The sequence below is a fragment of the Muntiacus reevesi genome, chromosome 2, assembly GCF_963930625.1.
Source record: "Muntiacus reevesi chromosome 2, mMunRee1.1, whole genome shotgun sequence".
Taxonomy (NCBI): Eukaryota; Metazoa; Chordata; class Mammalia; order Artiodactyla; family Cervidae; genus Muntiacus; species Muntiacus reevesi.
Window position 1 is genome coordinate 274,997,232 of NC_089250.1, and position 22,844 is coordinate 275,020,075.

A 22,844-nucleotide genomic window follows, 5' to 3' on the forward strand; every position below is an offset into this window, starting at 1 on the left:
GATCTCTTCCACAGAGAGTGAGGCTCTCCTTCTGTCCAAACTGGGTTCTCCCAGATGTGGACACCTCTTCTCTCTTCAGAACCCCCCAATGTTGCAGGTCCCATTCCACTTCCTCTCGTCTTCCTTCTCCTTCTTCTTTTTTGGTCTTACCTGGCTCAGCAGGAATCTTTCTTGTCCTTTTAGGTGGTGTAGGTTCTTTGCTAGTGTTCATAGGGGACTCTGTGAGAATTGTTCCAATTCTGATGTATTCTTAATGCATTTGTGGTGAGAGATCAACTCCAATCTGCCTTCTCCTCTGGCATCTTGATCCTTGGGTTCCCATTTTCTCTAAATCTTCAAGGATATTCACTGAGAATAGTAGATAAGAAAGCTTCTATTTGGTATCTTTCAGCTGTGTCTTCTCACAACACCCATGGTTTGATGTCAAAGCATCCAAGGTTTGAAAATTTAATGCGAAAAGCAAACCTAGGCCTATATGAAAGAGCTCACCTCGGAAATGAACATTTAACCAAAGACTGGGGATGTACAAGGGTATGTGAGAGACTGAGAGGATGTTTATATGGACATAAAGAATTTGAGACCATTTCACATACTGTGGACATGACTGCCAGAAGAAATGAGCACTGGGAGTCAAATTGGGGGAAGCACCCGATTCAGTCATCACCGTCTGCCGCGCAGTGTATCTTTGTAAGCAATGACTCACATCAGTTTTTGAAACACACACGTTCTCTGAGGGAAAATGTGGAAAATCTGGAACGTCATCCAGTCTCTACTCCAAATCCTCGTTCAAACCACTCTGAACATAGACTTCGATTACACATATATTCAACCACGTCTGAAAAGGAGAAGTTTACAAATGATGGGGAAAACTCACAATATAATCAACTTGATGGGTCTGTGAGCAATGGGTCATTATTCTTCCACCAACAGACAGGTTCTCTCCAATCCAAAATGTGTAATGTTGATAATAATGGAAGAGACTTTATTCAGCCATCATTGTTTGATACATATCATGATAAGGTTGATATAAAACAACTTTTCATGTGTAATAACACGAGTCAGGCCTTTAGTAGGAGCTCCAACCCCAACAGTTTCCAGAGTATTTATGATGGAGCAAGAAACTGTTCATGCAATGACAGTGTATATAACAGTGAACAAGACTCTGACGTTAGGAAACATCAGGCACCTCAATCTTCAGATAAGGATACTAAAAGTAATACAGGTAGGAATATCTTTTATCGAGCATCAGGGCTTTCACTAAATAAGAGTACCCATACTGGAGAGAAGGCTTACAATTGTAGTGAATATGATGTTTCTAATCAGTCTTCAGAACTTATTCAACAGCAGAGTATTCAGAATCCACAGAAAAACTACAAGTGTAAGAAATGTGAGAACGTCTTTACTAATACACTCAATCTATGTAAACATAGGGAAATTCATACAGGATGGAATAATTTCAAATGTACAGAATGTGGCAAAGAGTTTAATCAAAGTTCAAAACTTAGTCAACATCAGCGAATCCATGTTGGTCAGAAGTCTTATAAATGTAAGGAATGTGGCGAAGGCTTCAGCCAGCACTCAAGTCTTATTTACCATCAGAGAGTCCATACACGGGAGAAGTCTTTTAAATGTAAGGATTGTGGCAAAGCCTTTAAACAGTTCTCATGTCTTCATAAACATCAGGTAATTCATGCTGGAGAGAAACCTTATAAATGTCAAGAATGTGCAAAAGCTTTCAGGCAATACGCAAGTCTTATTAAACACCAGCAAATTCATAGTAATGAGAAGCCTTATAAATGTAAGGAATGTGGCAAAGGCTTTAGTCAACGCAGAGGTCTTACTTGCCATCAGAGAATTCACACTGGAGAGAAACCGTATAAATGTCAAGAATGTGGAAAAGCTTTCAGTCAATACGCAACTCGTAATAAACACCAGCGAATTCATACTGGAGAGAAGCCTTATAAATGTAAGGACTGTGGCAAAGGCTTTAGCCAGGGCTCAGGTCTTATGTACCATCAGAGAACTCATACTGGAGAGAAGCCTTATAAATATAAGGATTGTGGCAAAGGCTTTAGCCGGCCCTCAGGTCTTTCTTGCCATCAAAGAATTCACACTGGAGAGAAATCTTATAAATGTAAAGAAGGTGGTAAAGCTTTAAGTCACTGTGTAACTCTTACTTAACCTGAGCGAATTCAAACTGAAGAGGAGCCTTATAAATGTAAGGATTGTGACACAGACTTTAACCCAGCACATTGGTCTTACTTACCATCAGATAATTCATACTGAGGAAATCTCATAAATGTAAGGAAACCTACAAAGGCTTTAATCAGCTCTCTCACCTCACTGGACATCAGAGAGCATGTCCTGGAGGGAAACCCTAGTAATGAAATAAGTAATGGAAGAGGTTTGTCCTGAACATACAGTTCAGGAAACCAAAGACTGTTTACATAAGAAAGATACAGAATGACATAAAGAAAATATAAATACGTATTCACAAAAAGTGAAATGTAAATAAACATCAGGAAATGCATACTAGAAAGCATTTCATAAATCCTGTTTTCTGATGTTCCTCCTTGGGAGAAATATTGTAGATAGTGACTCATAGTTAAAATAGACAGAAAATTGATATGTTAGTATGGATCACAAGATGAAGAGGTGATGTTTAGCGATGTAGAGCTACTAGCTATGTATGTTTGTTGATATTGACATGATTTGTGATTATTTGAAAACCAAAATGCATGTAACTGAATTCTCAAATTATTCCATGCTACACTTCATTTCTAGTGTGCATACAAAGTTATGTTTTTGATGGTTGCTACCTCAAAGATGAGAGAAGCCCTTCTATCTAGGAAGTAAACATTTATAATTTTCTCCATTATAAGATTAAGGACACAGCAATGTAACATGTGCAGTGAACATCTAAATGGTGGTGTTTGTCATTCATGTCACACATCCCTATAAGTCACTGTGATGTAAGTGTTTAGGGAATAATTCTACAGATTAACATACATTTTCAATTTACATTTTCAATAGTTATGTCACTTGCTTTTAAAGTAAAGTACAAAGAGAGTTCACTAAAATCTTGATGTATTTTATAATATCAACAGAAGTCACGAATATCAGTACCCATGTTTCAGTTAAAGACATCTCTGCTACCCTAGAAATGTAGGGACAACCCTTCCCAGAAAAGTCATGTAATTAGTGTATGTCTTCTTAAATGATTAGCCTCCCTTTTGTAAACATAGAAATCACAGTTCTCGTATCATTGTCTCAGAGGAAATATTATCATTGTTAATGCTTATAATCTGTATTTTAACCAAAATTACATAGCAGAGTGTAAAAGGTTTTATTCTGTGTGTGATAAGCATACATATTAATAAAACTGAATGGCTTCTTGTGTAAATGTTGGTGTGTAATGAATGAATTGTTAGCCTAGCAATTTAAGGTTGCAGGAAAGAATACCTAATGAGAAACTCTTCAGTAGCATAGAACGGTGATGTCTGTAGCAAATAGTTTCCTTCCTGCCCTTAAGTTTCAAATCATTTGATCATGCATTTCCCATCATTTCTCCATTGTACTTTTCCCCTCTCTGTAGCTGCAGGGACATTGTGACGGTTCTAATAAGAAGGATCATACAAAGTACTGTTGAGAGCTCCCCTGAACTGCTCCATGCTGTTGCTGCCTCAGCATCTGTGTGGGGAGCAGGCAGCCTGCAGGTCCTTGAACTCACACCAGCCAGTCCTGTGACCACTTGCACCAGAAGACCCCCTTCCTTGAGACCAGCAGGCTTGCTGAACCCCAGGGCCTATTCACAAGCTCCACTTCAATGCCACCCTCACAGAGCCACAAAATCCTAGTCCTTTTGGTCTGAATGTACCCATTCACATTCAGCCTGGGGAGTCCACAGCACTTCGCCCAGGGCCTCTTATAAAAACCTGTGCCCCAATTACTACCTCTTCCTTTGCTCACTTCTATCCTTGACCTCACTCAGAGTTTGCTGTGAATTCTCTCAGGACCTAGAGTCATGAACTCACCTGCTTCAGTTGTCCTTTGTTCTTGTGTTGAGCTAAGTAAGACTTTTCATGGGCTCATTTAAGCAAATGTAAATTTAACATTTGTCATAAGAATACTTTAAAGTCATGATGGTAAAATTCTGAACTAAGATTTGTAAAATCTAACCCTGTTTCTTAGCATATGCTTTTGTAAGGCTTAAAGGGACTGTTTTCCCATGGCTATGACATACGCAATGCAATATATAAATATCTGAAAGTATATATGTTATATAATTTATATAGCATGCATTGAACACAATAAATAAATATCTGAAAGTATAAACACTAGCAGTGGGAAATACAAGGAACATGTGAGTGTGTGTGTATTAGTACACATTTACTTAAAAAATTGAGGAATGCTAGACTACAACTGCTCATTTCAGAATTGCAAATGATTCACTAAAAACTGCAAATCTTATAAATTTGTCAACTAATGTATTCTGTCTACTATTCTGGGAATTCATTTCCTTAAATGTCAGGAGGTTATATTTTTGAAGGAACTTCCACACTGTCCTCCCAAGTGACTGCAGCAGCTTACATTCCCTCCAGCCATTCAGGAGGTTCCCTGATCTCCCAGCCTCTTCCGCGTTTGTGACATTATTAGTGGGCTCTCTGCTGTTCTGACTGTCAGGAGGTGATAGTCACTGTAGTTTTGTTCTGCGTTTCTTATTACTTAGCGATGGTGAGCAACTTTCTTTTGCGTCTTGCCCATCGAAAAGGGCAAGTTGCCCCGCCCAGCCTCAGCGGCTGTGGGCACAGACTTAGTCTCCCCACAGCACGTGGGGGATTGCTGGGGCAGGGGTGATGCCCGAGGGCCCCACACCGCCAGGGGTTCTTAAGCACAGGGTTATCAGTCTGTTTGTTTATCTTTGAGATGTATATATATGTAAACTGGAATGCTTTCCTTTACAATATTAGATTCCACTGGACAACTTCATCAATCACCATAGGTATATGCACACCACTCTCTCTTGAACCTCCCTCCCACGATCTCCCTCTCACCCCTCTAGCCATCACAGAGCCCCGCGCTGAGCTCTCTGTGCTATGGAGCAGCTTCCCACCTGCTACCTATTTTACACACTGCGGTGAATATATGTCGAGGCTCTTCTCTCAATTGGGCCCCCCCTCAATCTCCCATGGTGTCCACAGGTCTAATGTCTATATTTGTAAAAATATTGAATTAACATAATCTAGAAAATGTTATTGATGATCCTATATATTGAGCAGGACTAGAACTGGAGACATAGATATTAAGCATTTTTATATCAAGTTTTCAAGGTATATAACACATGGACAATCATTCCATGCATTTCATTAAGTGAAAGAAGCCCATCTGAAAATGCCACAAGAAGTCGGATTTTTAGAACATGGAATTGTAGTGTAGGTGAATGTTCTCATGTGCTCCATTGTGTCAGAGTCTTTGGGACCCAATGGACTGTGCCTGCCAGGTTCCTCTGTCTGTGAGATTTCCCAGGAAAGAACAATGAGTGGGTGACCATTTCTTCTTTCGAGGGATCTTGCAGGAGATCCTTACCCAAAGATTGAACACACATCACCCGGGTCACATGCATTGGCAGGTGGATTCTTTACCACAGAGCCACCTGAGAATCTAGTCGGAAATATAGAAAAGATTAAAATGGTCAGTGGTTGCCATGTGTTGCAAAGCAGGGGCTGTGAATATCGTGAGTTCAGGACCATGAAGTCTTCCTGTGAAACTGTTGTAATGGACACAAGTTATTATACACTTTCCCAGACCCTAGAGTGAACACCCCTAGAGGAGAAATATAAGGTGAAACTAGAAACATTATTTCATGTCTTTCTAGATTCATCTCTGGTAACAAATGTAAACACTGGTGGGGAAATAAGTAGGAAGATTGTCCACGTATGGGAGAAATATATATATGGGAAATCTCTGTACCTTACTCTCAATTCTGCTCTGAAACTAAATCATCTAAGATATTGGTACTGGTGCATGTACAGTGATCATTTTTAGAATATATACTATTAGAAAAAAGGATATGCTCCTACCTTAGCTTTTCCATAGTCAATTATCCTGTAAAGATGTAAGAAAATAGGACTCTCCATAAAGAGCAGAGAACACACTGTAGCAAATGATTCATAAAGCCTGGAAATATAAACATGAAGCAGAGCGGCAACATTTTTCTGTGTTGGAAGTGAAGGTGAAGTCGCTCAGAGCATGTCTGATTCCTTGGGACTCCATGAACTGTAGCCCACCAGGCTCCTCTGTCCATGGGATTTTTTTGGCAAGAATACTGGAGAGGGTTGCCATTTTCTTCTCCAGGGGATGATCTTTCTGACCCAGGGATCAAACTGGGGTCTCCCACATGCAGACAGATTCTCCTGTCTGAGCTACCACAGAATCTGTTTCATGTGTTAATTTATGGGTAAGTTCACTTATGACTTGTTTCCTTGGTTGGTCACCGGATAGATTTTAGGGCATCATTTTCAAATGCATCTGTCCCTGCACATACACACTGCTAATCCAACGTCCACTGCTGCCCCTGGTTTATTCTCAAAGAAAGATGTGATGGAAACACCTCCCAGATCCTGGTCTTGCAGTAGCAGAGCCCCCACCTGCAGAGAGGTGGTCACAGTGCAAATCGTGTTGTGAAATCTCTGTCCCCAGGTTACAGACGGGAGTAAGAAACAAACCAAAACTAAGGACTCAGGCCATCTTTCCTAGAATCCTGAGAGCAAAATCTTGCAGGAACCCAGGGCCCCCAGGTGATTCCCACCAAACACTCACCCCTCCCTCCCCTCCCCCAAGGGCACAGGCACAGGCCACACCCATCCGAGAAAGAGCCCCTCCCCGGGAATCAGGCTGAGGTTCTTTGTTTCTAGAAGATCCGGCTCTCAACCCTCACTCAGGAGCTCTGGGGCAGGCAGAGCTGAGGGTTCAAGCTCAGGGCTCCTGGAAGCGGGTCTTCCTGCTGCATTGTTTCAAAGACCCTCAGAGGCAGAGTCAGGGAGCCCAGAAGTTGGGTCCCTTGTCTTGTTAGGGGAAGCACAGTGATTGAAACCGCCCACCCTGGCCAGGCACCATATTAACCATTTGCATGAGCTGTTTTATGACAAGAGATCCTGATAAGGAATATGGAACTAATAAGCCACTGCCAACCGGAAGAGTTTGGGAAAGGGCAAAGGAGACACCGCGTGTCTGTCCACTTCCCAGAATCCCTCTTGCTAGCATCCATCTTGGCTGAGCGATGCGTGCGCCACCAGGAAAGACTCTGAATTAGAAAGATTGGCCAAAGACGACCCGGAAACTAATCCCATCACCACAAAACCCAAGACTGTGAGCCACGCGGCAAAGCAGTTCTCCTGGGTTCCCTTACCTGCTGCTCCCCACCCGGGTGCCCTTTCCAATAAAGTCTCTTTCTTTGTCAGCACATGTGTCTCCTCGGACCATTCCTTTCCAAACGTTAGACAAGAGCCCAGTTTGGGGCCCTGGAAGGGGTCCCCCTTCGTGCAACAGGTCTGGGGCTTGGTCTCTCTAATGTGAAAAGAAAGAGAACTCTCCGGGTGGTCTGCAAAGAGAGTGGGGAAAGTGAGCACCACACCCAGGATGTGATCAGCATATCAGCTTAATCTTGATTACCCACTACAGCTCTGGGACAGAGGAAGTCAGAAAAGAGCTCAGAAAAGGGAGAGAGACAGAAGACGTCCTCTTCTTTTTCTTTGCAGCAGTTGAAGCTGAAAGAGCTGTGTGGATGCCTTTAAAGGTACTTTCTCAGCCTGTATGTGATTTGGGACATAATATCCCCAAAGAAGATGCAGAGCAGGAGGAAGAAGACGAGGAAATGGCAGCTTCTCAGGTAAATGTCCTTTCTGGGTCGGGGGCTGTGTCTGCGTTTCCTCCTGAAAGGGCTGGGCTGAGAAGCTGCACACCTTTACGCTCTGATTCTGATTTTTCTCCCTTGGGGGGTTTCTTGCTGTCACCATGTTCTTTTTCCTTCATTTCTTATAATGGTGAAGACCGGCCCTTAGGCTGCTTCTCCCTTGTGTCCCACCGCCTTTTCTTCACTCTATTCTGGCTTTCTGCACAGCATGATGAATTCTCAAGAAGAATTAATGACTTCCCTTTGTGAGAAATGAACACGGGAATTCACTGATATCTGAAATTCCCAGTGGAATGTGGTTCGTGTTGGGATCCCAGGGAATTAGGGAAATGCCGTAATGAGTTTTGGTGGAGATGCAATTCAGTTCTGTAGAACAGGAGTAAAAAAAAATGCCCTTATAAATAGAATGAACTCAGCAGTCCAGAATTTCTCAGGAAATTTTCAGAAATCAACAAAGTAACAGAGATTCTCCTGCTTCAAGAAGAAAAACTTACTATGACATGTACTATTAGGTTACAGATCTTGGGAGCAATATATGCAGTGGAAGAGCATAAAATGATTATTTTTCATAGTAGATTGAGATCATGCTTTTCATAATGTTGCCAAAATACCTGGCAGTGATAATACATTTTCCCATGTACTTCTTACACCATGACCTCAGATGTTCATTGGCTCCTGTGCTTCTGTGAGATTCCCATGCTATGAAGTTTTTTTTTTTTTTTTTCCCCGTCTTCTGAAAGGTTCCCTGGAGAAGGGAATGAGTACCCATTACAGTATTCTTGCCTGGAGATTCCCTTGGACTGAGGAGCCTGGCAACCTGCAGTCCCTGAGGTTTCAAAGAATAGGGCATGACTGAGTGACTAACACTTTTCTTTTTAGTATTATGTAGGAATACAGAAATTTCTGTAAACTTTCAGTAGAGTTCTCTCTGTATTTTATGACAGTCTAGAGTCCATAAACTAATGTAAAATTTCAGCTCTGCCATTTTAAAAAATGTTTGTTAAAATATTTTCTAAAGGATGCAAGAGCAACATTATTGATTTTAAATTATTTCTCTTGCACATTGAAGACTCTGAAAAACTGTAAGAAAGATAGTTCACTTCAGTCGCTCAGTGGAGTCTGACTCTTTGCAACCCCTTGAATCCCAGCACGCCAGGACTACCTGTCCATCACCAACTCCCGGAGTATATTCAAACTCAAGTCCATCAGGAGTTGGTGATGCCATCCAACCTTCTCATCCTCTGTCGTCCCCTTCTCCTCCTGCCCCCAATCCCTCCCAGCATCAGGGTCTTTCCCAATGAGTCAACTCTTTGAATGAGGTGGCCAAAGTATTGGAGTTGCAGCTTCAGCATCAGTCCTTCCAAAGAACACCCAGGACTGATCTCCTTCAGGATGAACTGCTTGAATCTCCTTGGAGTCCAAGGGACTCTCAAGAGTCTTCTCCAACACCACAGTTCAAAAGCATTAATTTTTCGGCATTCAGCTTTCTTCACAGTTCAACTCTCACATCCATATATGACCACTGGAAAAACCATAGCCTTGACCACACAGACTTTGTTGGCCAAGTAATGTCTCTGCTTTTTAATATGCTATCTAAGTTCATCATAACCTTCCTTCCAAGGAGTAAGCATCTTTTAATTTCATGACTTCAATCACCATCTGCAGTGATTCTGGAGCCGAAAAAAATAAAATCTGACCCTGTTTCCACTGTCTCCCCATCTATTTCCCATGAAATAATGGGACCAGATGTCATGATCTTAGTTTTCTGAATGTTGAGCTTTAAGCCAACTTTTTCACTCTCCTCTTTCATTTTCATCAAGAGGCTTTTTAGATCCTCTTCACTTTCTGCCATAAGGGTGGTGTCATATGCACATCTGAAGTTGTTTTATTTCTCCCGGCAATCTTGATTCCAGCTTGTGCTTCTCCCAGCTCAACATTTCTCATGTATTCTGCATACAAGTTAAATAAACAGGGTGACAATATACAGCCTTGACTATATATTGCAGTCCTTTTCCTATTTGGAACCAGTCTGTTGTTCCATGTCCAATTCTTTTTTTTTTTTTTTTTCATTTATTTTTATTAGTTGGAGGCTAATTACTTTACAATGTTGTAGTGGTTTTTGTCATACATTGACATGAATTAGCCATGGATTTACATGTATTCCCCATCCCGATCGCCCCTCCCACCTCCCTCTGGGTCTTCCCAGTGCACCAGGTCCGAGCACTTGTCTCATGCATCCAACCTGGGCTGGTGATCTGTTTCACCCTAGATGATATACATGTTTCGATGCTGTTCTCTTGAAACATCCCACCCTTGCCTTCTCCCACAGAGTCCAAAAATCTGTTCTCTACATCTGTGTCTCTTTTTCTGTTTTGCATATAGGGTTATCGTTAGCATCTTTCTAAATTCCATATATATGTGTTAGTATACTGTAATGGTCTTTATCTTTCTGGCCTACATCACTTTGTATAATGGGCTCCAGTTTCATCCATCTCATTAGAACTGATTCAAATGAATTTTTTTAATGGCTGAGTAATATTCCATGGTGTATATGTACCAGAGCTTCCTTATCCATTCATTCTCATTAGAACTGATTCAAAGGAATTTTTTTAATGGCTGAGTAATATTCCATGGTGTATATGTACCACAGCTTCCTTATCCATTCATCTGCTGATGGGCACCTAGGTTGCTTTCATGTCCTGGCTATTATAAACAGTGCTGCGATGAACACTGGGGTGCTCGTGACTCTTTCAGATCTGGTTTCCTTGGTGTGTATGCCCAGAAGTGAGATTGCTGGGTCATATGGCAGTTCTATTTCCAGTTTTTTAAGAAATCTCCACACTGTTTTCCATAGTGGCTGTACTAGTTTGCATTCCCACCAACAGTGTAAGAGGGTTCCCTTTTCTCCACACCCTCTCCAGCATTTATTGCTTGTAGGCTTTTGGATAGCAGCCATCCTGACTGGCGTGTAATGGTACCTCATTGTGGTTTTGATTTGCATTTTTCTGATAATGAGTGATGTTGAGCATCTTTTCATGTGTTTGTTAGCCATCTGTATGTCTTCTTTGGAGAAATGTCTGTTTAGTTCTTTGGCCCATTTTTTGATTGGATCATTTATTTTTCTGGAATTGAGCTTCAGTAGTTGCTTGTATATTTTTGAGATTAATCCTTTGTCTGTTGCTTCGTCTGCTATTATTTTCTCCTAATCTGAGGGCTGTCTTTTCACCTTGCTTATAGTTTCCTTTGTTGTGCAAAAGCTTTTAAGTTTCATTAGGTCCCATTTGTTTATTTTTGCTTTTATTTCCAATATTCTGGGAGGTGGGTCATAGAGGATCCTTCTGTGATTTATTTCAGAGAGTGTTTTGCCTATGTTCTCCTCTAGGAGTTTTATAGTTTCTGGTCTTACATTTAGATCTTTAATCCATTTTGAGTTTACTTTTGTGTATGGTGTTAGAAAGTGTTTTAGTTTCATTCTTTTACAGGTGGTTGACCAGTTTTCCCAGCACCACTTGCTAAAGAGGTTGTTTTATTCCATTGTATATCCTTGCCTCCTTTGTCGAAGATAAGGTGTCCACAGGTTCATGGATTCATCTCTGGGCTTTCTATTCTGTTCCATTGATCTATATTTCTGTCTTTGTGCCAGTACCATACTGTCTTGATGACTGTGGCTCTGTAGTAGAGTCTGAAGTCAGGCAGGTTGATTCCTCCAGTTCCATTCCTCTTTCCCAAGATTACGTTAGCTATTCGAGGTTTTTTGTACTTCCATACAAATTGTGAAATTATTTGTTCTAGTTCTGTGAAAAATACCGTTGGTAGCTTGATAAGGATTGCATTGAATCTATAGATTGCTTTGGGTAGAATAGCCATTTTGACAATATTGATTCTTCCAATCCATGAACACGGTATATTTCTCCATCTGTTTGTGTCCTCTTTGATTTCTTTCATCAGTATTTTATAGTTTTCTATGCATAGGTCTTTTGTTTCTTTAGGTAGATATACTCCTAAGTATTTTATTCTTTTTTTGCAATGATGAATGGTATTGTTTCCTTAATTTCTCTTTCTGTTTTCTCATTGTTAGTGTATAGAAATACAAGGGATATCTGTGTGTTAATTTTATATCCTGCCACTTTACTATATTCGTTGATTAGCTCTAGTAATTTTCTGGTAGAGTCTTTAGGGTTTTCTATGTAGAGGATCATGTCATCTGCAAACAGCGAGAGTTCCACTTCTATTTTCCTATCTGGATTCCTTTTACTTCTTTTTCTTCTCTGATTGCTCTGGCCAAAACTTCCAAAACTATGTTGAATAGTAGTGGTGAGAGTGGGCACACTTGTCTCCATGTCCAGTTCTAACTGTTGCTTCCTGACCTGTATATATAGTAGATGCTAAATAGTTTAAATGATTCTTGCCACCAAGATTACTACTATGAGACCTGTAAAATCTGTAGAACACTTAAAGTTCAAAGTTAAGTACGAATTCTTTCCTTACTATTCTACCTAAGAGCTCTTCAAATTGTTCATTCATGGAGCTCATGGAGCAGAATTTTCAGCATTAGTAGTTGAAATAAGCTTTTTAAAAATGTGGCACATTGGTCTCACTCCAGAATGTTTGGATTGGAATGTGTTTTTAAAAAATATTTTCAGTTTTTGTTTTTTTTTGGATAGAAAATTTATCCTGTGTCACATGAGTAAAACAGTCAAAAATAAGTATGACAATATTTATTTTATAGTTCTTGATTATTTTATAATTCTTCCTAGTCATAATATTTTCTGTAGTAGTTTATGGATCATATCTCATCCTCTTTTCCTGGGGTTAAAAATATGGTGAAGACACTACTATGTAAAAATTATATTCTTGTGTAATAGCAGGCCCTCTCCTAAAGGAAAACCAGGTCTCTGAACTTGCTGTTTCCATGTTGCGTCACATAAGGAAGTCTTCCCACGGCCCCATGGCATCTGTACTTTGTTTTCCAGGGACGGCCGACTTTCCAGGATGTGGTCATAGGCTTCACTCAAGAGGAGTGGGAATGCCTGGACCTCAGTCAGCGGGACTTGTACAGGGACGTGATGTTAAAGAACTACAGGAACCTGGCCTCCTTGGGTGAGAATAACTTCCTTCCAGAATCACTTACCTACCCACGAGGTTTTGGTTCATTCATTTCTAGAATGTCTTCTGAAATTGTCTGCTTCCCACAGAGGTTTCATATATCTGCTTTCTAGCGGGAAATGAGTGTCTGCGAGTTTAGAAAGAAAGGCTTCATGATGGTTTGCTATGCTGGTCAGCTTTTTCTTCCCTGATGTACTTTGCCTGCTTCATTCTAGGTGAGTGGTAATTGTATACGTTCTGTGGTATTAAATAGTTGCACGCTCTGTTAATTTCACATTTACACACTTACTTTTGCCTTAGCAGCATGTGGCTAAAATCTCAGGATTTGATTGTTATGTATTTGTTAGTGTTGTAAATGTGCTTTGAATAAATATTTGGGGAAATCATTTTCCTGGCTGTATTAACATTCTCCCATGCATTGTCGTCTCACCTGAATACATAGAGGACTGGACACGGATGAATCTCTAAAAACACAAATATTCCTTTCTCTGATGAACAGGATTTGTAGTCTCTGGGCTGAATCTGGTCACCTTTCTGGAGCAATTGAACGATCCCAGGAGTATAAGGAGAATAGAGACAACAGCCATATACCCACGTAGGTGTGAGTGGACTCAGATGAGAGGTGCAAGGAGCAGTGAGGAAGTCAGCCTTTGTCAGATGGTTTTGGAAGATGTGCCTCAGTGGAAATGATTTTGGAAACCCTGGGTTTATTTCTGCTACTGTCAAAGAAATGGATCACCTGCCCCATTCTGTCTCTGAAATCATTCATGAATTGATCTCCAGTGATTCCTTTTTTCCATCACAGTGTGAATTAAAAGTCTCCTCTTGGCTTGTCATAAACTGCATTCATTGGTTGCGCTTCCATTTCTTGGGGATCCTAGGAAAACTCTGCCATTTATGAGTAACTGTATGACGGTCCTTTTAAAGTTTCTACCTCTAGACAAAAATGTGTGAGTGAAGTTGTAGACAAACTGCTAAACTCCTAAGAATACTAGGGACAGGTTTTTGTTTTCTGATTTATAACTTCATATCCACTGGGAGCTAGAGATAGGACCTTGAAAATAAATTTCAAATTCAAGTAATTTTTCCACTGCAGAAAGCAAAACCTGCTGAAAATCAAAGAATGCACATCTCAGGTTTACTTCAAAGTTTCTCTTTTCCTTATATGATTTCATATTAACTATCTTAAGTGCATTTGGCCCCATTCTAAAATACTAAGTATGTTAATATTTTTATTACCTCATCGAATTTTAAAAGAAGTTGGCATAAAAGCTTAGCACATTTTTCCACCCATATTATTAATGGCTGATTCCAACTATAAGAATTTCTAGATTATATAAAGAAATCTTTTAAAAAACTTCTAATTGGAATACAGATGTTTTATAAATTTGTACTACTGTACACCAAGAAGAATCAATTATACCGATCAGCCAGTTCATTCAGTCTCTCAGTCGTGTCCCATTCTTTGCAACCCCATTGATGCAGCACACCAGGCTTCTCTCTCCATCACCAATACCTGGAGCCTGGTCAAACTCATGTCCATCAAGTCCATGATGCATACAGCAATCGCATCCTCTGTTGTTCCCTTCTCCTCCTGCTCTCAATTCCCCCAGCATCAGGGTCTTTTCTGGTGAGTCAGTTCTTTGCCTGAGGTGGCCAGATTATCGGAGCCTCAGCTCCAGCATCAGTCCTTCCAAGGAATATTCAGGACTGATTTCCTTTAGGATGTAGTGGTGTGATCTCCTTGCAGTCCAAGGGACTCAGAGTCTTTTCCAACACCCCAGTTCAAAAGAATCAGGTTTTTGGGACTCACCTCTCTTTATGGTCCAACTCTCACATCCATACATGACTAGTGGAAAAACCATAGCTTTGACTAGACAGACATTTTTCAACAAAGTAACGTCTCTGCTTTTTAATATCCTGTCTAGGTTGCTCATACTTTTCCTCCCAAGCGAAAGGCTGTTGCTGAATCATGCAAAGTCGCTGGGGTTCTTGGTCTCCAGAGAAGAAAAATTCAATCTGGGGCCAGAGACGAGGCTGGATCGCTCAGAGCTTTTGTGTAATAGCGTTTTATTAAAGTATAAAGAAGATAGAGAAAGATTCTGACATAAATATCAGAAGGGGGCAGAAAGAATACCCCGTTGCTAGTGTTAGCAATGGAGTTACATACTCTCCAATGAATCCAAAGTATATCTGGAGCTTATAAAGACCTCACCAGACTTACTCCCATAATTTACATGTTAAGATCAGAATTAGCCAGAAGGTTTAATGCAGAGACTGTGCTCAGGCAGGATATATTATTGTTATATAATCCTAACGAATGTAGGGGAAAGAAAGTAAAAAGTTTGTCCTTTCTTCCTCCTTGAGTATTCCAGACCTCTCTCGTTGGGGACCCCTAGACTTATCAACCTACCTAGCAAATGACTGTCTCACAAGGAGAACTATCTTTTAATTGCATGGCTGAAGTCAACACCTGCAGTATTTTTGGAGCCCCGAAAAATAAAGTCTGTCAGTGTTTCCATTGTTTCCCCAACTATTTTCCATGAAGTGATGGGACTGGATGCCATGACCTTGGCTTTTGAATGTTGAGTTTGAAGCCAGCTTTTCACTCTCCTCTTTCAGTTTCATCAAGAGACTCCTCAGTTTCTCTTTGTTTTCTGCCCTGAGCATGGTGTCATCTGTATATCTGACGCTATGACATTTTTTCCTGCATCTTGATTCCAGCTTGTGCTTCTTCCAGCCCACCATTTAGCATGATGAAAAGTGAAAGTGAACGCTGCTCAGTCGTGTCCAACTCTTTGCGACCCCACAGACTATGCCGTCCATGGAATTCTCTAGGCCAGAATCCTGGAGTGGGTAGCTTTCCCTTCTCCAGGGAATCTTCCCAACCCAGTGATCGACCCAGGGTTCCTGCAACATGTACTCTGCATATAAGTTAAATTAGCAGTGTGACAATAAACAGTCGTGACCTACTCCTTTCCCAATTTGGAACCAGTCCGTTGTTCCATGTCTGGTTCTAACTGTTTCTTGACCTGTATAGAGATTTGTCAGGAGGCAGGTAAGGTGGTCTTGTATTGCCATCTCTTTCAGAATTTTCCAGTTTGTTGTGATCCACACTGTAAAAGGCATTGGCATAGTCAATAAAGCCAAAGCAGATGTTTTTCTGGAACTCTCTTGCTTTTTCATTGATCCAAGGGGTGTTGGCAATTTCATCACTGGTTCCTCTGCCTTCTCTAAATTCAGCTTGAAGATCTAGAATTTTTCAGTACACATTCTGTTGAAGCCTTACTTGGAGAATTTGAGCCTGCCTTTGCTAGTGTGTGATATCAGTGCAATTGTGCAGTCTTTTTAACATTTTTTGACATTGCCTTTCTTTGAAATTAGAATGAAAAGTAATGTTTCCCAGTCCTGTGGCCACTACTGAGTTTTCCAAATTTCCTGGCATATTGAGTGCAGCCCTTTCACAGCATCATCTTTATGATTTAAATAGCTCAGCTGGAATTCCATCACATCCACTAGCTCTGCTGGTAATGCTGCTTCTTTAGACCCACTTGATTTCAGACTCCAGGATGTCTCTGTCTACATGAGTGATCACACAATCCTGGTTATCATGGTCATTTAGATATTTTGTGTCAGTCTTCCACATAGTCCTGACACCATTTGTTAAGATCTTCTGCTTCTGCAAGGCCCATACCATTTCTGTCCTTTATTGTGCCCATCTTTGCATGAAATATTCCTCTGGTATCTTTAATTTTCTCGAAGAGATCTCTAGTCTTTCCCATTCTATTGATTTCCTTCCCATTTAGATCTCCAAAGAGCAATGAGTAGAATTCCCAGCGTTTCAAGCGTATTTGCAAAGTCTTTCATCTAATTTCTCAAGAAATTATTAAGTTTATCTTAGGTGTAAAGAGCTTCTTCAAATATTTTCCTATAATAAGGTGTCCTTAATTCCATAAAGTGTCCTTCACTTTATGAATAGTTCTCTGTCAATATCATTTATTTTTTTTAGATTGAAGCATCTAATAGAACATTCTTGGAAACATGTTTAACAAGAAGTGGATGAAACAATTATTAGGCAGCTAGGATTTGTGAAAATGTTTGGTGTCTCCACTTAAGATGACTAAAAGCAAGAAGTACTCCTTAGATTGCCTATCTCCTCTTCATTACTGGTTCCTGTAGGTTCTTAGCCTGCTTCTACCTCTGTCACACATTCCTTTGCCATCTCATTTTTGTCCAGTTTTCTGCTTGTAGTCTCTGTTTTGAAGGCTACGGGCACCTCGTTAGTCATCCTTCTGGTGCCTGCACCTTGGTGCCTGAGGTTGGTCCAAATGTTTGTGCTCTGCGCTTTGGTGGTTCAGGCTTCCTCCACAAGCATCCCGTTTATAGAGGCCCTCCCTCACTCCCGTCCTCTCAGAATGTCTCCTCAGTGCCAACCACAGTCCTCTGCCTGGGTCTGCTGTCCGAACTCCACATTTCAGCACCCAGTGGGCGTGCCTCTCAGGCTGGGCGGGCAGGGCAGGGGTCAGGACCCCGTGTACAGGAGTCACCCTGTCCTACTGCCACACGTGGGTTGCCATGTTCTCTCCCACAGAGGATGAGGCTCTCCTTCTGTCCAAAGGGAGCTCCCCGACGAGGGCCTTCCCCGGATGTGGAGACCACTCCTCACTTTCATGTCCCCCCAGGGTTGCAGGCCCCATCCCAAGTCCTCTCCTCTTCCTTTTCCTTCTTCTTTCTATTGTCCTACCTGGCTCAGCAGAAATGTATCTGTCCTTGTAGATTTCCAAGGGCCTCTGCTAGTGTCCAGATTGGCTCTGTGAGAACTATTCCGTTTCTGATGTATTCTTCATGTGTTTGTGGAGAGAGATCCTCTGGCATCTTGATCCTTCTATATCTATTTTATTTTTAAACTAGTGAAGGGTTCCTCAATTTTCTCTAAATCTTTAAGGATATTCCCTGGGAATAGCAGGTAAAATTACTTATTATTTGCTATCTTTCAGCTAGGTCTCCGCAAGACAGCTGTGATTTGATGCCACAGAAACCAAGGATAAAAGGTTTGTATCCAAAAGCAAACCTCGGAATATAGGAAAGATTTCACCTCAGAAATTTCAATTTAATAAAACACTGGGAATATACGAGGGCATATGAAAGACAGAGAAGATGTTTATATGGACATAAAGAAATTGAGACAGTGACACATAAGGCAAACATTATTGCAAAAAGAAATGAGCAACATGAGTCAAATTGTGGAAAACACCAATTTCAGTCCTCAATATCTGCTGAGAAGTGTAAGTCTTTAAGAAAATATTCACCGCACCTTGAGGAACATACATGTTCTCTGAAAGGAAACGTGGTGTATTTGGAAGGTGATTTAGTCTCTACTGCAAATACTCACTCAAACAGTTCTGAACGTAGCCTTCATTTAAACATGGGTTCAAGCATGTCTGAACACCTGAAATTTAAAAATGAGGACAAAACTCACCATATACTCAATTTGAGGAATCTGTGAGCAGGACGTCATTATTCTTCCAGCAAAAGAATTCTTCTCTCCATTCCACGATGTATAGTGTTGATGATAATGGAAGAGATGTAGTCCAACCATCATTGTTCAATGTACGCCATGATATAGCTAATACGGAACAGCTTTCCACGTGTAATAAAATTAGTCAGGCCTTAAGTAAGAGTTCCAGCCCCAGTAATTATAAGGGTATTTATGGTGGATTGAGAAGGTATTCAAGCAATCAAACTGGGTATAAGGTTGAAGGAGAGTCAAACCTTATGAAACATCAGGGACCCGAATCTTCACAAAGGGATTCTAAAAGTAATAAATGCAGACATATCTCTTATCAAATGTCAGTTCTTTCTCTAAAGAGTATTCACGTCGGAGAAAAGACTTATAATTGTAGTGAATGTGGTAAAGCTTCTAATCAGTCTTCAGAGCTTGTACAGCAACAAACTATTCAAAATTCACAGAAAGAAAACCAACGTAAGATACATAGGAAATTCTTTAGTACCTCATCCAATCTAAGAAGACATAGGAAAATTCATCCAGGAAAGACATCTTTCAAATGTACAGAATGTGACAAAACATTTGTCCATCACTCACTTCTTTCTCAACATCAGCTTACTCACACTGGAGAGAAATGTTATAAATGTTCAGAATGTGGCAAAGCCTTTATTGCGAGTTCAAATCCTAGTAATCATCACCGAATTCATATGGGGGAGAAGCGTTATAAGTGTACAGAATGTGGGAAGACCTTCATGAACAGTTCTGCTCTTACTAGACATCAGCGAATTCATACTGGGGAGAGACCGTATAAGTGTATAGAATGTGGCAAAGGCTTTAATGACAAATCAAAACACACTAAACATCTGCGAGTTCATACTGGAGAGAAACCTTATAAATGTACAGAATGTGGCAAAGCCTTTACTCAGAAATTCAATCTTACAACACATCTGCGAGTGCATACTGGAGAGAAACCGTATAAATGTACAGAATGTGGCAAAGCCTTTAATCAGAATGTCAATCTTATCGCACATCTGCGAGTGCATACTGGAGAGAAACCGTATAAATGTACAGAATGTGGCAAAGCCTTTAATCAGAAATCAATTCTCACTAAACATCTGTGAGTTCATACTGGAGAGAAACCTTAAAAGCATGAAGGTTGTGGCAACGGCTTTAGTCATATTGGTTATCTTACTAAACAGCTGAGAACACACACCGGGGAAGAAAACTAGGAATGGAAGAAGTGATGAAAGGTTTGTCATAAGTATGCATCAGAAAACTTGGGAGTTTATACAAGAAACCTATGAAAATGATGTGACAAATATGTAGAAAAGTATTTAATCAAAATTTTAATGTAAAGAAACATAAGAGACTGCATATTAAAAAGTATTTCATCAATCCTCTTTTCTCAAGTTTCTCTGAAGGAGAAGTACTGTAGGGAGTACTCCATGGTTAAAACTCACAGAAAATGGATATATTAGCATGAATCATAGATGTGGATTGATGGTACAAAAGTTTGAATTATTAGCAATGTATGCTTGTTTATAATGACGTGATTTGAGATTATTAGAAGTGAATGTAATTCAGTGTTCAAATAATCCATACTATGCTTCGCTTCTATAGTGTGTATGCAAACATAGGTTTTGAATGGTTTATGCTTGAAAGATTAGCCTTTTCATATTGTGTTGCAACCATTTCTATCTATTCTTCATTAGAAGATGAAGGATACCATAGAGTAAAATGGACAATGAACATCTAAATGGAGATGTTTGTCATTGATGTGAACTATCAGGAGGTTGCCATGATGTAAGTGATCATGGAATGTCTTCAAGTATTAAAGGAAGACAGAAGTTGGTTATAAATTTTCAATAGGTCTATCAATTGATTTGAAAGAGGAACACCATCACAGTTCACTACAATACTGATGTGCCTTTATAATTTCAGCACGTCATGAATATTACTTGACAGTGTTGCAATAAAGACAGCTTCTGCGATAACCTAGAAATGTATTGGAAACCCTTCCTGGAAAAGGCAGACAAGTACTGTGTACCAGGTTTACTAATTGTTTCCTAGGCTTTGTTTGTACACCATAAAAATCAGAAAAATGATAACTTTCTCTGTACTTTTGATATGTATTTAATCATGGATCATACCATGGATTATTAAAGGTTTTATGTCAAGTATATGTGAAATTCATACAAGGCCATTAGTAGAAGTGAATGGTTTTTAGTGTTTCAGTTGGTTGTAATGAATGAAATGTTAACCCACAACGAACAGTAACCTTCATCAGAAACTGTGAAAAATTGTTAGAAAAATGGGAATACCAGATCACCTGATCTGCCTCTTGAGAAATCTGTATAGAGGTCAGGAAGCAACAGTTAGAACTCCACATGGAACAAGAGACTGGTTCCAAATAGGGAAAGGGTACATCAGGTATGTATATTGTCACCCTGCTTATTGAACTTATATGCAGAGTACATACTGAGAAATGCTGGAAGAAGTACAAGCTGGAATCAAGATTGATGGGAGAAACGGAATAACCTCAGCTATGCAGAGGACACCACCCTTATGGCAGAAAACGAAGAACTAAAGAGCTTCTTGATGAGAGTGAAAGAAGAGAGTCAAAAATTTGGCTTAAAGCCCAGCCTTCAGAAAACTAAGATCATGGCATCTGGTCCCATCACTCCATGGCAAATAGATGGGAAAACAGTGGAAACAGTGGCAGGATTTATTTTGAGGGGCTCCAAAATCAGTGCAGATGGTGACTGCAGCCATGAAATTAAAAGAGCCTTACTCCTGGGAAGAATAGTTATGACCAACCTAGACAGTATATTAAAAAGCAGAGACATTACTTTGCCAACAAACCTAGGTCTAGTCACGACTATGGTTTATCCAGTAGTCATGTATGGGTGTGCGAGTGGACTATGAAGAAAGCTGAGCTCCGAAGAATTGATGTTTTTGAACTGTGGTGTTGGAGAAGACTCTTGAGAGTCCATTGTACTACAAGGAGATCCAACCAGTCCATCCTAAAGGAAATCAGCCCTAAATAGTGGAAGGAATGATGTTGAAGTTGAAACTCCAATAATTTGACCCCATGATGAAAAGAACTGATTTATTTGAGAAGACCCAGATGCTGGGAAAGATTGAGGGTGGGAGGAGATGGGACAACAGAGGATGAGATGGTTGGATGGCATCACACCTCAATGGACATGAATTTGAATAGACATTAGGAATTGGTGATGGACAGGGAGGCCTGGCATGCTGCAGCCCATGGGGTTGTAATGAGTCGGACATGACTGAGCATCTGAACTGAACTGAATGAAGAAAGAGACAGTATTCTTGACTGGAGACTTCCATGGACAGAGGAGCCTGGCGGTCTACAATACATGGCATTTCAAAGAGTCTGACACGACTGAGCAGAAAATTGTGAACTGAATCCACTGTTTCTATTAAAGACAAAGCAAACCCATAGTTTTAATTTCTTTTTATTAATCATAGAGCTGCTATTGGCACACGTATACTAACCCTAAAAATGTATGATTTCTGTAAGGTATTCCATGATTTCAGATCTATGTATGCAGTTCCAGTCACTAGTTACATTAAACATCAGGTTTCATATGGCTTGGATTCAGCAGTAGCGATCACTGTCACAAAAATTACACTGTGACTTCCTTGGTGGCCCAGTGACTAAGATTCCTCCTTCCGAATGTGGGTGGTGGGAGGGGGAGGTTGGGGTTGAAGGCCTAGGTTTGATCCCTCATCATGGAATTAGATCCCATATTCTACAAGTACGATCCGGCACAGCCAAATAAATATTTTTCAAAAAGAATTACACTAAGATATTTTAGGAGGTATTGGGAACTGACATCTGGTATAGCACCTAATCTCTCTTTAATAGCTCCATTGAGTTTTTAAAATTATTCCTCCTTCCCATGTTGCTTTGGCCTTGGATTACTTTGAGTCCGAACACTTTCTTTTTCCTGTATGGTCACCAACCCAGACTCCCCAAAGCACCTGTTTCTTGCAGATTCTTGCCCTAAGGCTGAAACAGAAACTACTCACTTGACGTCCTCCCATTGCCCGGATAGTGGACTCATGGTTCTGGTCACCGCACGCTGCCCCTGTGATAGGGAGGGAGGCAGCCAAACGCCTAGATAAGGGCTTGTCATCCTGTGATTCACGTCCCTTCAGAACTGCAATTATCTTTTCACCCGTAGCTTCGATGTGACACAGGCTTGGGGAACTGAGATTGTATGTGAAAACCTTTATTGCTCAATTGCTAGCGATAAAACAACAATCAAAAGTTTATGCCGATCATCTCCA

The 22,844-nt window shown here is 40.5% G+C and overlaps 1 protein-coding gene across 1 annotated transcript; it reads left to right on the top strand.

The window, feature by feature from the left end:
• The first annotated feature begins 600 nt into the window (after window positions 1–600).
• Window positions 601–19,645, top strand: LOC136157641 (zinc finger protein 665-like). Its single transcript, XM_065919460.1, has 5 exons — window positions 601–2,146; window positions 7,758–7,888; window positions 12,886–13,012; window positions 17,284–17,336; window positions 19,139–19,645. The coding sequence occupies exons 1-5, from the start codon at window positions 601–603 to the stop codon at window positions 19,643–19,645; spliced, it is 2,364 nt and encodes a 787-aa protein (XP_065775532.1).
• The last annotated feature ends 3,199 nt before the right edge of the window (window positions 19,646–22,844 follow it).